The following is a 15,735-nucleotide window of genomic DNA, read 5'->3' on the forward strand; positions in this document are numbered from 1 at the left end:
GAGGCCACTTGATGAAGGAGCAGGTGTAGGCCAAGCCTGGCATGAGAGCTGCCTCCACTTTGTAATCTGACACCCCCACCTCTACCCATTGTATTGTGTGGGCCGGTTTGCCCAGCATGACTCATTTCCCCCCCCCCCCCCCCCCCCCCCCCCCCCCCGCCAAATCCGAGCAGGTAGGCAGACTGGGACAGCCTCCATTTTATGATGGGGAAACTGAGCCCCAGAGAAGTCCAGGCTAGGATCCTGAGGTGGGTTGAAGATCTAGGTATTCCAACTTGCGGTTCCGTGCTTTCCTTGAGGACTCCCCTGCCCTCTGCTGGGGTGGGGGATGGAGGGAGTTAGCTTGAGGTGCCGCTCACCCCAGGGCCAATCTCACCATGGCTCTGAGGGCTTATCTCTGGGAAAGAGTCCTTGCATGGTGGCCTCTCCTGTCTTCGCCAGCCCCCCTTGTCTTGTCTTCCCTGGGCCGCCCCACACTGTGGCCCCGGAGAATATAGAGAATGGGGAGGCCTGATCCCCGACCCGCGGGGCCCTGAGTCTCAGCTCTGTCCCTAGGCCACCGTCAAGGCACAGCCCCTCTTACCAGCACAGACAGGCCCTCAAGGGAGCCTGCGCTGTACCTTCCAGAGCATTTGCTATCCCATCCTGACTGCATCCTTCCCTTGAGATTGATCAGACCAGGCATCCACAACCTGCTTTCAGCAATGCTGCCACCGAGCTCAGCCCAGAGGGGCTGAGGATGGCTGCGTGGTCATGGGGCAGATCTGTCCTCCACCCTCTTTCTCCTCCTTCCTCTCTTCTTTTCTCCTCCCTCTTCATCCTCCCCCTCCTCCTCTTCCTCCTTCTCCTCACCATGCTATTTAGACACTGCCTTTCCCCACCAGTCTGCCTGGCTTGGGCCCTGCCTGGGTCTCTGGGAGGGGAGGAACGCTGATGGGTGCTGCTATAAGGGGGCCCCTGGAGCCCTCAGACACCCGGAGACACCCCCCTCCCCAGCCACAGGACACAATGTGAGCTGCTTTGGGAATTGGTCAGCTGCTCTCAAAAGGGCTGAGTGGGGCTTTGAGTGGCCTAAACTTATGCAGTTTGGAGACCCTCTTTATGAAAATGAATATAAAATTCCAAGTACAAAATGAGATACGGGGCCTTGGATGGGCCCAAGCGGTAAGGGACCCTGAAGCTGGCCTGAGAGACTTTCCTGGAAAATCCACGGCCTCTCAGGGCCAGGAACACAGGAGTCCCAGCATTGACCATCTGGGCCAAGAGGGCCTGGAGGTTATTGGGTTGTTCAGCAGGTGAGGCCTGAGGCCCAGAGAGGGGAAGAGCCGGCCGAGGCCTTGCAGCAAGTGGGGGAGAGCTGAGGTGGGGCCTGAGCAGTTTGTATCCCTCCCTGCACTGGCTAAGACTTTCTTCTACTTCTACACCAGTCCCTTCCCTGCGAACCTAACTCTGAGCCCAGGAAATCCAGACCTTGGTCAGTTGCTCCGAGGGCCAAGATTCAGGCTGGTCCACCAGGATGCTCTTTCTTTGAGGGGGAAGGCCAGTCTGCACCTGTCCCCTGAACTGGGCCCCCCTCAGGAAGGCCAGCCAGTGGCGATGCCCCTCTGGACTTCTCATCCAGCAGAGCTTGTCCTGGCTAATTACTCCCATCCCTGAGTCACAGAAGAGAACACAAGGCCCAGAGAAGGAAAGGGACCTAGGCAAGGTCACCCAGCGAGTCTCAGCAGCTATGGGATCAGAGCCCAGGCCTCCAAGCATCCCATCGTGGGCCTCTGGCACCATGGACGGCCATGCTCTAGGCACACCCACAGCCTCTGTCCTGTCCGTGGGCCCCGCGGGCCCTCCGCAGGCCCCTACAGATAGCTGACGTGCAGTGTGCCCGGCTTGTCCCCAGCCGAGGCCTCTTGCGGGAGGAACTGCTTGTCCTTGCTGGCCTTGCCGCTGGGCGGCCGCTCCTGCCTGCTGGTGCCAGGCTGCGTGATGAGGCTGACCCGGCCATTCATCTCCCGCCCCTCCCCCTGCCTCCCTGCCCCCTCCTCCCCGTCCTCCCCCCGCTCCTCCTCCTCCCCCTCCACTGTCCTCCCGGGGGGTCCGGCAGAAGGCTCCTGGCTGCGCACGCGGCGGGAGGGACGCAGCAGGACCCTGCGGAAACCCTGCTTGAAGCGGTAGGAGAGGAAGCCGTAGAGGATGGGGTTGGCACAGCTGTTGGCGTAGGGCAGCGCCACCACCAGGAAGTAGAGGCCGAAGAAGGCGGGCTCCTCGGGCAGCGGGCACACCACGTTGACGATGTTGAGCACGTAGAAGGGCATCCAGCAGAGGACAAAGAGCGCCACCACGGCCACCACCATGCGCGTGACCCTGCGCTCCGAGTGCCGCCGCCGCTGGCACGAGGGCGCCCGCACCCGCCGCCCGGCCGAGCGCACCTTGACCACGATGAGCAGGTAGCAGAGGCAGATGACCAGCAGCGGCCCGAAGAAGCCTAGGGCGGCCGTGTAGATGATGAAGCCGGCGCGCCAGGCGGCCGCCGGCTCAGGCCACTGCATGTGGCAGGTGCTCATGCCGTGGGGCACCCCTGAGAAGACCACCACGGGCAGCACCACCACCGCCGAGGCCACCCAGACGGCCACGCTCACCGTGCGGGCCACGGGCGCTGTCCGCCAGCGGGCGGAGCGGGTGGGATGCACCACGGCCAGGTAGCGATCCACACTCATGACGGTGAGGCAGAAGATGCTGGTGAACTGGTTGATGCCGTCCACGGCCATGACCAGGCGGCACATGAGGGAGCCGAAGGGCCAGTAGGACAGGGCGTTCTGGGCAGCCAGGAAGGGCAGCCCCAGCATGAAGAGCTCGTCGGCCAGGGCCAGGTTGAGGATGTAGACATTGGTGACCGACGGGCTGGCCGTATGCCTCAGGACCACGTAGATGACCAGGGAGTTGCCCAGCAGGCCCACCACGCACACCACCAGGTAGACCAGTGGGATCAGAACACCGCTGATGGCCAGCCCTGCCACACTGGGGGCTGCCGACACATTTCCCAGGGTGGCATTCAGGAGCCAGGCCGAGGAGGTGTTCCCAGGTTCCAAGGTTGTGGGCGCCGATGCAGGATAGCCAGGGGCGTCCATGGCCGTGGGGAGGGTGGTCAGCGGTCAGCTATTGGCCTGGAGGAGGAAGGACACAGCCACGTCATGGTGGATGACGGCTTTCTCTGCGATGCCCTTCCCCCATCACACTGACCTTGGAGACTTGCAGTGTGCCCGGCCAGAATTTGACCCCAAGTGGATCACCCACTGTGATAGACTGGATGTGTCCCCCCTGCTCCCAAATTTGTATGTTAAAATGCTAACCCCCCAGAGATGGCATTAGGAGGCAGGGGGCTTCGAGAGGTGCTTAGGTCTTCAGGGTGGAGCCCCCCTGAATGGGATCAGTGCCTTATAAAAGGCCCCAGAGAGCTCCCTCACTCCCGCCATATGAGGACACAGCAAGATGACTATGAACGAGGAAGCAGGTATCACCAGACACTGAATCTGCCGGCACCTTGATCTTGGACTTCCAGCCTCCAGAACTGTGAGAAATAAATTGTTGTTTATAAGCCCCCGCCCCAGGCTGTGGTATTCTGTTATAGCAGCCCCGAATGGACTAAGACGGCCACCAGCAGCTCCCAGCCCTCACATTTGAAAACCAGTGCTGCATATCGCAAGTCTTTAACCTTGGAACTGGGTCTCTAGATGAATTGCAAAGGATCCATGAACCCCCAAAACTCTGGTGCAAGTGAATGCGTCCATGTCTTTCCTGGGCAAATCCCAGAGCTTTGATCAGGTTCCTCAGATTCTGAACGGAGTTAAGAACCACAAGCATAGCGATGTCCCCTCTCCTGGGAATCGGAATGCTTGGAGACCTCCTAAGCCTAGCCCATTCCACGGTGCCCCAAAGGCCCTGCCTGGGGTGGCTAGCTGTGAACCTGGGGGGTGGGCACATGGGGCCCCTTCTCTCCCTGTGGTGAGAAATTCACAGCACACTGGGAATAAGTACAAGAAGAGCCACCCCCTCCGCACCGGTGGGGCAGGCTTCCCAGAGAAGAGGGCATTTCATATGGGTCTTGAAGCATGAATAAGAGTTTGCCAAATGACAGAGTGGGAACCAGCATGCCCGTTCACTTCCTTAGTCCCTTTCTTATCGTGCCTCCCGTGTATCCTAGGAGGCTAGGACTCTTCCTGTTCCCCGGCTAGACTGGCTCCCCTTAAATGTGGAGACACCCTCTCCGCTTTGAACCGTCTCTTCATCCCTTCAAGCTGTATAGGCTCTGCATCAGTGTTTGAAGCATTGAATGAATCAGAGGAACCCGGAGTAGACAATTCTCAATGCAAAGGGGGCATGAATTGCTGATAGCAGAAATTCAAGCCCCACTCGTTCGGAAAGGCCACCCGCCTCAGAACTTGTGAGCCTCCCTCAGTGGGACTTCCTGGCTCTCAGGAGGCCCGGTTAGAGGCCAAGCCTCCTCTGGGGCCTGGACCTCTCCCCACCCCTTCTTCCTGATGGCTTCCCCCAGTCTCTTGGCTCTTGTCCGTCCCCTGCCTCTCCCTACAGAAAACCGTGAGAAATCCTCCGATATCCCCACTCTGAGCCAACACTGAGCCTGGATCCCCTCCAGTGGGACCTGCCACCTGCCTGCCCTATCCAGACACTACTTTTAGGATGCAAAGCTTCTGGAAAGGAGAGGCACTCCGACTTGGAGCAAACACCCCTGGGTGGGTGAGCCTGCCTGGTTGTCCCTGCCCAAGGACCTTGGGCTCCAAATAAGCTCTGAGCACCAGGCCAGGCAATGCAGAGAATGGCAAAGAACCCCTTGGCCGTGGCTCCTCCTGATGACACCCCAGGCTGGTTGGGCTCAGAGCACCCCCTCCCTGCTCCTCCAACCCCAGGGGAGGAGCCCCCAACCTGTCATCACCCCAGGACCTCATCAGCCTTCCTGAGCCTGGGACAGTGGCACTAAAGGAGGGCCTATCTGGACAGGGAGGATCCTAACAGTGCTGCCAGTTCCGCAAATGTGAGGCCATACCACCCTGGTCACACAGCTAGGAAGGGGCAGACCTGGGAGGACGCTGAAGGTCATGCTCCAACACACATACACACACACCTCCATTTCACAGGCCGGCAGACTGAGGCTGAGCCTTGGGGAGGCCTCCAGCTGGCATCCCACTCTCCCACCAGGCTATGCAGAGCTCCCCTCACTGCTCTTTGGTTTCTTGAACTATTAGGATCAGGGGCTCAAACCCCTGAAATCGTAGGGTCCTAAAAATAGAATTTTAGATTCTTAGAACTGAGTTATGGAGTTCTAGATCTTTAGACTCTGTGTCCTTGAATCAGAATGTCAGAATTCCTGAATGCCAGAATCAGCCCTCTTCCACCTGGAATTGTGGAATCTGAGACCTCGGAGTTCTTTCTGGCTTCCTCCGCCCAGGAGCCCTACGTCACCCATCCGTCCACCTTGCCGCCCTGCACGCGCATCCTCTTTCCAGTGTCCGCATGGGGCAGCCAATCACAGCCCAGGGCTGGAGGAGGCAGGAAAGTGCCAGGCTCCTGAGAGAGGAGCAGGGAGCTGGGCAAACCTAATTTCCAGGCTGCAGGGATAGATGCCCCCAGGGAAGCCTGGAGGTAGCTCTGGGGACCGCCCCCCTCCTGCTCGGGCACACGCGTGTACCCTGCACACACGCACACGTAATAACATGCGCGGCCCTGGGAACACAGCATACCCAGCCAGGCCCTGCCTTTGTACTGAGGGGGGATGCCACAGCCCCTCCCAAAGCCCCAGCCGCCCTGGAAGACTCTGCCTCCGCCCTCATCTGGGCCCATCTTCCCTGTCAAAGTTGAACAGGCCAGGCGCCAGAAGCAGGAAAATTACAGATTTCCTCAGGCATAAGCCAACCTGCAATAGGTGCCGCCTTTTCTGTAAGGAGCCGGAATCCTGTCCATGATCTAGTTCATCCTCAGGGAGGAGGGACTTTTCCTCCCCGTCTGGTTTATCTTTGGCACAAGCTTGCCTGAAAACTGGGGGCGGACTCCTCAGAGGACAGTTTGAGAGGGGACAGAGGCCCAGAGAGGGTGAGGGGTTGCCCTGAGCCACACAGCAATTCAGGACAGCCGCTCAGAGATGCCAGACACCCCCAACCACTTTCCATTTGTCTGCCCCCATCCACTTACCCTCTTGAGTGCTGCGTCTGGGTTGTGGGAACCCTGAGCTACTTACTTCTTTAGCCCCAGCACCTGGCACAGCGCCTGGCACTGGGAAATGAGGACAGACCAAGCAATTCAGCAAGTAGAGCTCCGAGCGAGGCAAGCCACTGCTCCTGGGCACAAGACTCAGACCCACATCATGAAATCCTCACAAAGTCCAGGAGGGAGGATTTTTACAGAGGAGGAAGCTGAGGCTCAGAGAAGTTCAGTAACTTGCACAAGGTCCCCTAGCTGGTGAGTGGGAGACAAGAATTCAAACCCAGTTCTGTCTACTCATAAACCATCAGTACCTCCTGGCCCTGCTGGCTTCCCCTGAAGGCCCCCGGCTGAGAGGAATCCAGGACTGGGACCTGGGATGGCCCGAAGCCTGCAGGCTGATGCCCCCCGGCCAACCGCATTCTGCTTGCCCTCTGCAACCCTGGGCCTTCCCCCCAAAGATCTGGATTGTGTTAATCAGTGCCGACGGACTCACTCCCATTCCAGGCCTGGGGTCTGACCCCCAGGAACACACCCCACAAACTCTGGGCTGGGGGCTTGGGCTCTACCACAGAATGATGATACCCAATTACTGTGTGACCTTGGGCAAATCACATCCTGTCTCTGGACCTCAGTTTCCTCCTATTCCAATGAAGACAGGTAAACCCACATCCCAGGGTTGCTGTAAGGTTAAATGGGAGTGTGCCGAACGCAGTGCCCAGCACGGAGGGAGACCTCAGGGAAGCTGGCCCCGGGGGCCGAGGAGGCCCACCGACATGATGCGTCTGGTTTCTTCCCAAGCTCTGACACTCTGCTGCTCTGTGGTTCCAGTTTCTAGAACCATGGCACGAGAATCTGAGATGAACTTGCCCCCCACTCCCCACAGCCCACCAAGAGGTCACAGGGAGGCCTCCTTCCTCCCTGGGCCTTCCCACTCTCTCCTGGGCAGAGGGTGGGTTCCAGTACCCCACCCTCTGGGACCCCACCCAAGCCCCAGCCTCCTTACCTGCCCATGGGGTGAGGGTTCCCCTGCTTGCCGCCAGGCTGGTTACCATTCTGCTGCCCCCTCTCCCTGCCCAGGCCCCAAGTGCCCAGAGCACCCTTAGCTGGGGTCCCCACACACTGCCCACTTCTAGACAGCTTACGGCCCGAGCCCCTTCCTAGGCCTGCGGCGGCCACGGCTGCCCACAGAGCCTCTCCCATCTGGTCTCCGGCCCTGACTTCCCACGGGTGCCTGGTGCGTCACCCCCCCCATCTCCAGGACACATCCTGGGGGGGGGGGGTTAGAGGCACAGCGGGGGGTCTGTGGGCAGGAGCTCCGGGTGGGGGTGGACAGAGAACCTCCCAAGGAAAAGAAAAGGGGAGCAGGGACTGTCGGAAGCCAATAGAAATAGAAGGGAAAGGGGGGATCGGTCGGAGGTGGAGAGAGAGAGAGAGAGAGAGAGAAGACAGTGAGTGGGTGGAAAGCCAGAATGAGGGGGAGTGATAAGAAATGCGTGGCAGGGAGAAGAGAAGCAGGAGCAGAGAGGAGAGAAGGGGCGAGAGGGAGATGTGGAGAGAGGCAGGGATGGAGAGCGGGGAAGGAGGAAGGAGAAGGAGGGGGTGGCAGGCAGAGTGACAGAGAGGGATTGTGCTAGAGATGGTGACATGGAGAGCCAGGGAAGGAGGGAGCAGGAGTGGGGGGGGGGTGCGGGAGGGGCTGGAGAGCAGGTGCAGGGAGGGGGGAGGGGTGGCAGGTTAGGGAAGGAGGCGGGGTGGGGAGAGGCAGACCCTGTTACTGCAGAGATTTGGCCACCCACGCTGGCCTTGGCTCATGCCGCGGAGGGGGGAAACGCAGTGCTCAGGGGAGCCGGATGCCCCCCGGGCCCCCGTGGCACATGTCCCCCAGGGCGACAGCTGGGTCCCGAGGCCAGGCAGGTGAGGGATTGGGCAGTGCTAGGAGGGCTGGGAGCACGGACGAGCACTGGGCTGGGAGTCCACGGTCCTGGCTGCCAGCTGGACACCAAGCAGAGGAAGGCCAGCTGGGGACAGCAGTCCTGACTGAGCCCGGAGAGCCCAGGGCAGGGTGGGGGGGTTGGAGGACGGGGTAAAGAATACATAATTCAGGTTTTGGGGGTCAAGGGCAGAATCAAAGACATTATACAGGAGAAAACAAATGTCCACTGTTTATAAATTGACACAATTTAAAATATAATAATAACTGAGGACAACGTTTTATAACCCAGTCTGCTACTACTGAGAAGAGTGGAATTCTCTGGGCGGGGGTGGGGGGTGAGGGGGACATTGTGCTTAACTGGAGCTCAAGTTAGTATTTCCTATCCTCAAATCGGTTGCAAATGCTCATCTGTAAAATCCATTCTGAGTCGGCAGCCTGGACAGAAGCAGGCGGTGGGCCGGCTTTGCCAGCCTATGGTCTAAGGTGCTCTGCCCAGGGCCTGAGCACACCCCTGGCTGCCCCTGGATGTGTACCCCAGCTCCTGCTGACCGACCTTCTGACCACAGGTGAGTCGACCCTCCTCTGGGCCTGATTCCTCATCTGGATAGTCGGGAGGTTGGACTGGATCATTCCTAAGCTCCTCTTTCTATGTGACCATTATAATTGCCGGGGGGTCAATTAGCAATGGCCGCTTGGTATTAAGCCCCGCCCCCTGCTTCACACGCATTGCCTTGCGTCTTCGTCGTGGCCACCACACTGCCCACGGTGAGCAGTACAGTGTATCTGGTTTACGGGTGGGAAGCTGGGGCTCAGAGAGGGAAAGCAGTTTACTCCGATCACACAGCCAGCGAGTGGAGAAGGGCCGGCCCCACGTTAACGGTGTGCAGCTAAGCACCTTCCCGGCGGAGCGGCCTTGCCCCTGCTCAGAGGGCGAGGCGGGACCGGTCAGAGGAGGGAGGAAGGACGGCAGGGGGTCTTGGTTGAGCACCTGCAGCGTGCCAGGCACCATCCAGGCCCCTTCCCATCGTGGGCCGTTTCTCAGGGCTGAGGCTGGGTCTGCTTTGTCACCACGCACCCAGGGATGGGGTGGAGTAGGTCCTCAGAGAGCCCGGCATCAGATTCTTCCAGAAGAGCCATTCTGGCTACCGCAGAGCACAGTAGGACTAGGAACACACCCGCTTCCAGAGGCTTCTGGACGCCCCGTTCCTTGACGCTGTCCTTCCACTTGCCAGGGGTTCCCAGTGTTCTGTCCGTCTGCCCGTCCGTGCAAGTTCCTGAAGAGTAGGAGGGCTCCAGGCAGCTCCTGGAAGTGAGGAAGGGGTTTCCATGGCCCTGTGCCTCCCCTGCCTGAGGGCGCCTCAGAATTAGCCCCCCCCCCCAGCAGCCCTCCAGGCTTTATATCCCACTAGTCTTCCCTCATCCTGCTCTGCTCATTTCCTTCTTCCCCGAGCTCCAGGCACACCCAGCCTCACCCATTCATTCATTCACTGCCTCTAGAGGGGTGGCTCAGGCCTCTGAGACAGTGAGAGGCCCGAGCAGTAACTAAGGAGGAGGGCGCAGGGGGAGAGCAGGGTGGCTGGAGGGGAGGGAGGCAGGGGAGGCCTCGGGAGGCCACACCACGGAGGGCCCTATCTCAGGCTGGGTGGGTCAGGAGCGTCACAGGCGGGAGCAGAGGAGTTTCTTGACCTAATTTCTGTTCTTCAAGGGCTCACCAGTCAGGCACTGGGGACAGTGTTGGTTCTCCGCAGGGCCTTTGCACAGCCCTGGTCACTCCCCTCACGCACCCCACCCCACCCCTACGTGTGAGCTGAAGTCCTCCTTCAGGTGGCCTCCTCCTGGAGCCTTCCCTGTCCTAGATGAGCTAGGCCTCCCCAGAGCCCCCAGCCCCACCCCCGGCCTCCTATGTGGGGGGGGAGGGGCCAGCAGACCGCACAGCTGAGTCTCAGCCCCTCCCTAGCCCAGTCAAGCAGCGTGACTTTGTGAAACCCCTCTGCTAACTTCCTCCTTCAGTCAAATGTGTCCACCTTCCTGTCTGGCCCTGGGTTCTTATGATGGTCAAACGGAGGAAATGGCTGTGAGCTTGCAGCCCCCAGCACTACGATTCATTGCTTGTACCTCGGACTCTCTGTTTTCTGACCTGCTCACCGCTCTCCATCCCCTGAGCCTCCCTTCTAGGCCAAGCCACCATTGCCTCATCTGTCCCCGTCCTTCTGCCCTCGCCCCGCCCCCTCAGCAGGGAGAGTGAGTCCTTTAAAAAACAAGTCAAGCCACTTGCTTCCTCATTGAGACCCTCTAGGGCCACCTGTTGCTGTAGAATGACATCCACTATCCTTACTGTGGCCTGAGGAGTCCGTGTAAACTGCCTCTGCCTGCTTCCTTCCCACTCGCCCCTTCCTCTCTTTCTACAGCACCCCGTGCGTGCCCCAGGCCCTTTGCACAGGCTTTTCCTTGTCGCTCTCTTAATCCCTCGGCAGGTGTAGGCACCAGCTGCTCTGAAGCCTTCCCATTCTCTGACGCTCCCTCTTCTGGCTTCTTTTTTAATCTGTAAAGCAATTATTTTTTATTTGGTTTTATTTTTAGCAAAGTACTGTTTGCAACTAAATTTTAAAAACCAAAGTGGTAAAAAGACTTACAAGAGCAGAAAACAGCAGTCCTCCCATGGCCCCGACCCACCCCTGATCCCAGAAGCAATTCCACCCTCTCGGCTCTTTTCTCCTTGTATTTTCCCCATCTTGCCAAATACCAGATTTATTTTTCTGTCTCTTGATCCCCCAATTTTGTCCATTATCTACTGACTTCCTATTATGGAAGACGAGGACTGTAGATTTCTTACATACTCTGGTCCTTCCTCTCCACCCTCTCCACGAGACGACATTTTCGGTTAAGTATATGTTCGGTGTTTTCATTAGGAACGCACTGCAAATATTCTCTCTTGCCCAGCCCAGAGTTCATAATTGTTTCACTTTTTTCATTTACTTAGTTGCTTTTTTTTTTTTAATATCTCAGTTTTCTAGGACTCCATATTTGCACACACTTCTACCGCTGTGTCAAAACCTTGCAGGGGAGTTTCCAGGGTCTGAGCTCTGTGAAGATTTCTGCTTGGAGGCATCTAAACTCCTCCCTGCTGTCCCGGCTATCCTCTATGCCTGTGTGCGGCTACCGCCCTGAGAGTCTCTCTTCACCATTCTATCAGCGGTTCCCTTCAGCTTTTTCCTGTGTTAGATCCCATGTCTTGAATCTTCCTCCTTAATGGTTTGCTCCCTGATCTTGTGGGCGCACATCCTCCAGTAATTTCCTGAGCAAGTGCGCGTGTTTGAAAATTGTTCATTCTCCTCACACGTCAACTGATAGCCGGGCTGGGTATAGAATTCTAGGTTGAGAATTACTTTGACTCAGATGGTGGAAGGCATCTGTCCATCTGTCTAGTTCCCAGTACGATTCTTTTTTTTAATTTAATTTTAATTTTTTAAAAATTTTATTTAAAATTTTCATTTTTAAAATGTTTATTTAAATTTTACTTAGTTAACATGCAGTGCAATATTGGTTTCTGGAGTAGAATTCAGTGATTTATCACTTACATACAATACTCAGTGCTTACCACAACAAGTGTCCTCTTTAATACCCTTCACCATCTATCCCATCCCCCCACCCACCTCCCTCCATCAACCCTCAGTTTGTTCTCTATTGTAAGAGTCTCTAATGTTTTATTTTCCTCTCTCCTTTCCCTCCCACCCCTTCCCATATGTTCATCTGTTTCTTTCTGAAATTCCACATATGAGTGAGATCATATGGTATTTGTCTTTCTCTGACCAACTTATTTCACTTAGCATATACTCTAGTTCCATTCACATCATTACAAATGGCAAGATTTCACTCTTTTTTGATGGCTGAGTAATATTCTATTATATATATTTTATATATATATATATATATATATATATATATATATATAAAATATTATATATATATTACCTCTTCTTTATCCATTCGTCAGTTACTAGAGATTTGGACTCTCTCCATAGTTTGGCTTCCCAGTACTATTCTTATTCTCAATCCATTGTGTGTAACCTTAGGTGTTTTCCCTTTATTCTGGAAGCTTCTAAGATATTTGCTTTACCCCTAAATTTCTGCAATTTTGTAATGCTTGCATTGTGCCCTCTCTACCAACCCCCCTCCCCATCTGGTCCCAGCACCAAGTGTTTGGGGGCACTTGGTGAACTGTTTCAATCTGAAGATTTGTGTTCTTCAGTTCTGGACAAGATTTTTTTTCTTTCTTTTGTTAGAGATTTTATTTATTTATTTATGGTGGGGGGAGAAGCAGAGGGAAATGGACAAGCAGACTCCTAGCTAAGCACAGAGCCCAACGTGGGGCTCAATCCCATGAACCCAAGACCATGACCCAAGCCAAAATCAAGAGTCAGATGCTCAGCCGACTGAGCCACCCAGGCGCTCCTGGACAAGATATTTCAATTATTTTCTTTTGGATCTCCTATTATTTGACTATCGGCCTCCTGGATTAACCCTGTAATTTTCTTGTTGTTTACTTTTACCATCTTATTCTCCCTTCTAGGAGTTGTTTTTGTTGTTTTTGTTGCTCACTCTGTTTTATCTTCCAAACCTTCTATTTAAAAAAAAAATTTTAATAAACACATTTCTAATTTCTAAGAGCTCTTCTCTGTTTTCTGATTGTTCCCTTGTTGTGGTCTTCTGTATTTATTTGTGGGTGTAATATGTTTCCTTCTCTCTCCAAGGATAGCAGTGATGGTTTCTTTAAGTTTTCTTCTGCTCACTGCCTTGTCTCTATTTCTTGCTAGTTCCTTTTTCTCTGTTTGTTTGATTGGGTCCCTTTCATTACAGAGCTTTTCTCAATTGTCCATTCATCTTTTGTTACCTATTCATTTTTCAGAATGAAACATTAAAACTCGGATTGGCAGCTCCATGTCAAAAGGCAGAGTTTGCAAGATAGCAAACATCTCTGGAGGGACAGCTGGCTCTTTTGTCAAAGATGCCTTGATGTTACCGAATGTCAGCATCAGTAAGACTTTTCTCTGGGGTGGTCAGATCCTGGCCACAGATTCCTGTCTGGGATAAGTGTCTGCCTGGGTGCTGGCATTCCTGAACTCAGCCAGGGAAGGGGGCTAGGGTCACCCTGATAAGTATACAGACTTCCACTAAATCCCCCTGCATCAGTCAGCTATTGCTGTGTAACAAACAACCACACAAACAATAAGCATTTCTTGTACTTCACACCTTCAGTCCAGCTGGAATGGGTTGATCTAGGCTGGGCTAAGCTAGGCAGATCTGCTTTGAGCTGCAGGTCAGCTGGACACCTCTGCCCTTATGTTCTTGGAACCAGTGGGCTTATCAGGGCATGTTCTTTCATCAGCACAAGAGAGCATGCCCAAGGGTGAAAGCACATCAGGCTCACCTTATGACGCTTATGTTAACATCCCATTGGCAAACAGCAAGTCACAAAGCCAAAGCTCGCATCAGTGGAATGGGGAAGTAGGTCTGCCCCTGGAGGTGGGTGTGGAAGGAGTGATAATCTGCCAAGCATGATCAAACCCACTACATCCCAAATAATCAGGCTGGGGCCTCACCCCCACCTGCCCTGGAGCTGGTGTCCTTGGGTCCAGAAATCTCTGGTTGGATTTTCCTGCCCAGGCTAGGGAGGGATGGTTGCCTGGCTGCATAGCGCATGGGGGAGGCCCTGCGGGTCTGATCGCTCCTTAAACAAACTTACAAATAACCCACTGGGTTTAAGCCTCCTGCCTTGCCATCTGTGGTGTCTGGATCCCCTACTTCGGAGATTCCTGGGGGTTCTGCAAGGTCAGTCGGTTTGCATCTCTCCCACTTCCAAACCCCCCACCCCGCCCCACCACAAAACAGCAGGCACTGAAGTTTGCCTTCCCTGGGCTCTGTTAAATCATTTACCACCCCTCCATCTGCTCTCCAGACTCGTATGCTGTGGTTTGGGGTCACAGGTGTCTCCTGGTTTCTTTGAAGAGGAGAGTTTGTGTTTTTGTTTCGTGTTCTCCTTATTGTCGTGGCTGCTTTTCAGCAAGGGAAGGGGGCAGAAACATCTCTACCCTGGCACCTTGAGACCAGAATCTCTTCCTTACTCTATTGCATACACTTCTGTGGTATGTGGATCAACCGCATGGCAGGTGTTGATTTGCTCATTTGTCTGTCTTATTAGCCCCTGAGCCCCCAGGGAGCAGAGGGCTGGATCTCACCATCTCTGCACCTCCAGCTCCCACACAGCTTGGCCTGGAGCCTGGGGTTAGTACATGGGAACTGAACTGAACTGACCTTCGAATTACATGGATGACTGCTCATCATTTCACCTACCTTAGGGCCTTCAGAAGTCTTCAAGAACCATCCTAGATTCCTTTCTCCCTCCCCAGAACCTACCCTGCTTGCCTCTTACATCCCATGAGACCCGGATGGAGTCAGATGTCCCCAGAGGTGACTACTTCTCTGCTGGGGGAGTTAAGAAGGTAGGGAGGAGAGGGAAAAGATCAAAGGAAGAGATAAAAAGGACCTCAGCCCCACAAAAGTCACTGTTTCAGTATACCCTGGTATTATTTCTCATTATTTTACGAGTTGGCTGAGCTCAGTTGGATGCTCTTCTGCCACACATGATTTTGGCTGGGACCACTGTCATCCGGGGACTTGACTGGGCTGGCACATCCAAGATTTCCGACGCACATGACAGATGCCTTAGCAAGGATGACTGGGAGGCTGGGCTCAGCTGGGTCACTGGAAAGGCTGGGTCTCTCTCTCCATTGAAGTCTATTCTTCCATCTGCTTATTCCTTTACATAAACAACACACATTTATCCAGCATCTGCAAGGTGCCAGATACTTGCTAGGGTCATGGTGAGCAATCCAAGCAGAGGGGCCATTTCTCAGGGCTCTCCGCTGGCTCCCCCCAGGGCTGCGAGCTCCTAGGAGCAGGCCCACGCTTGACTCACCCTCAAACCCTGTGTTTGATGCACAGTCCCAATAACGATTTGCTAAATGAGTAGGTGACTGAGTGAATCCATGGCCGTACAAGCATGTGTTAAGGCAAGAGGTGTACATCGTGACATCTGAGTGGCACAGTTGTTTGTAAGTGAGGAGGAGCCCCGAGCTGCCCCGTGGAGACAGCAGATGCAGGGAGGCCAGCAAGGTGGTCACGGCTACCGTCCAGGGAAGAGATGCAAGGCCTGGAGCAGAGAGTGGCAGTGGGTCCAGATAAAGGGGTGGGTTTAACACACAATGACAGGCCAGATTTTCCAGGTTTGGTGACCAGTGGATGCAGGGCGGGGGGAATGGGAGGCGCCAGGGGGCCCCCCAGGCCTCTGCTTTGGAGGAAGGAGCAAGGAGCAGCCAGGCTCTGAGACCAAAAGCCCCAAATGAAGCAGTTCATCTGGCAGGTGTTTTCCTGGCCCACCAGGCAGTGCTGTCATTGCAAGGCGCCCAGCCTGATGCCCTGCTGCCTAGCCCAGGCCTGGCACCACTAAGTGGGTGTTCGGGGGTGGTTGGTGTCAGAGTGAAACATCACCAAGTTGTCAGCTTCTGCCACAACCAACAGTTCTTCCTGTTTCA

The 15,735-nt window shown here is 55.2% G+C and overlaps 1 protein-coding gene and 1 long non-coding RNA gene across 4 annotated transcripts in view; one reads left to right on the forward strand and one right to left on the reverse strand.

The window, feature by feature from the left end:
• Nucleotides 1-162: 162 nt before the first annotated feature.
• SSTR3 (somatostatin receptor 3) lies at nucleotides 163-7,870 on the reverse strand. 2 transcript variants are annotated; one of them, XM_032416858.1, is made up of 2 exons: nucleotides 7,214-7,870; nucleotides 163-3,158 (listed from the first exon to the last, which is right to left on the reverse strand). In XM_032416858.1, the coding sequence occupies exon 2, from the start codon at nucleotides 3,120-3,122 to the stop codon at nucleotides 1,854-1,856; it is 1,269 nt and encodes a 422-aa protein (XP_032272749.1). In that variant the 5' UTR covers nucleotides 3,123-3,158; nucleotides 7,214-7,870; the 3' UTR covers nucleotides 163-1,853. The 2 variants fall into 2 exon arrangements, with proteins under 2 accessions (XP_032272749.1, XP_032272750.1); XM_032416859.1 differs by lacking the exon at nucleotides 7,214-7,870 and adding an exon at nucleotides 5,135-5,223.
• Nucleotides 7,871-7,953: 83 nt separating this feature from the next.
• Nucleotides 7,954-15,735, forward strand: part of LOC116639974 — a 28,321-nt gene continuing 20,539 nt past the window's right edge. Inside the window, exons 1-2 of one of the 2 annotated variants that reach the window (XR_004300951.1) lie at nucleotides 7,954-8,124; nucleotides 8,571-8,709. This is a non-coding gene — a long non-coding RNA (uncharacterized LOC116639974). Of the gene's footprint in view, nucleotides 8,710-15,735 lie in introns of both variants that reach the window. The other variant, XR_004300950.1, reaches the window with a different exon arrangement.

Source organism: Phoca vitulina, unplaced genomic scaffold (genome assembly GCF_004348235.1).
Source record: "Phoca vitulina isolate PV1807 unplaced genomic scaffold, GSC_HSeal_1.0 scaffold19, whole genome shotgun sequence".
Lineage (NCBI taxonomy): Eukaryota > Metazoa > Chordata > Mammalia > Carnivora > Phocidae > Phoca > Phoca vitulina.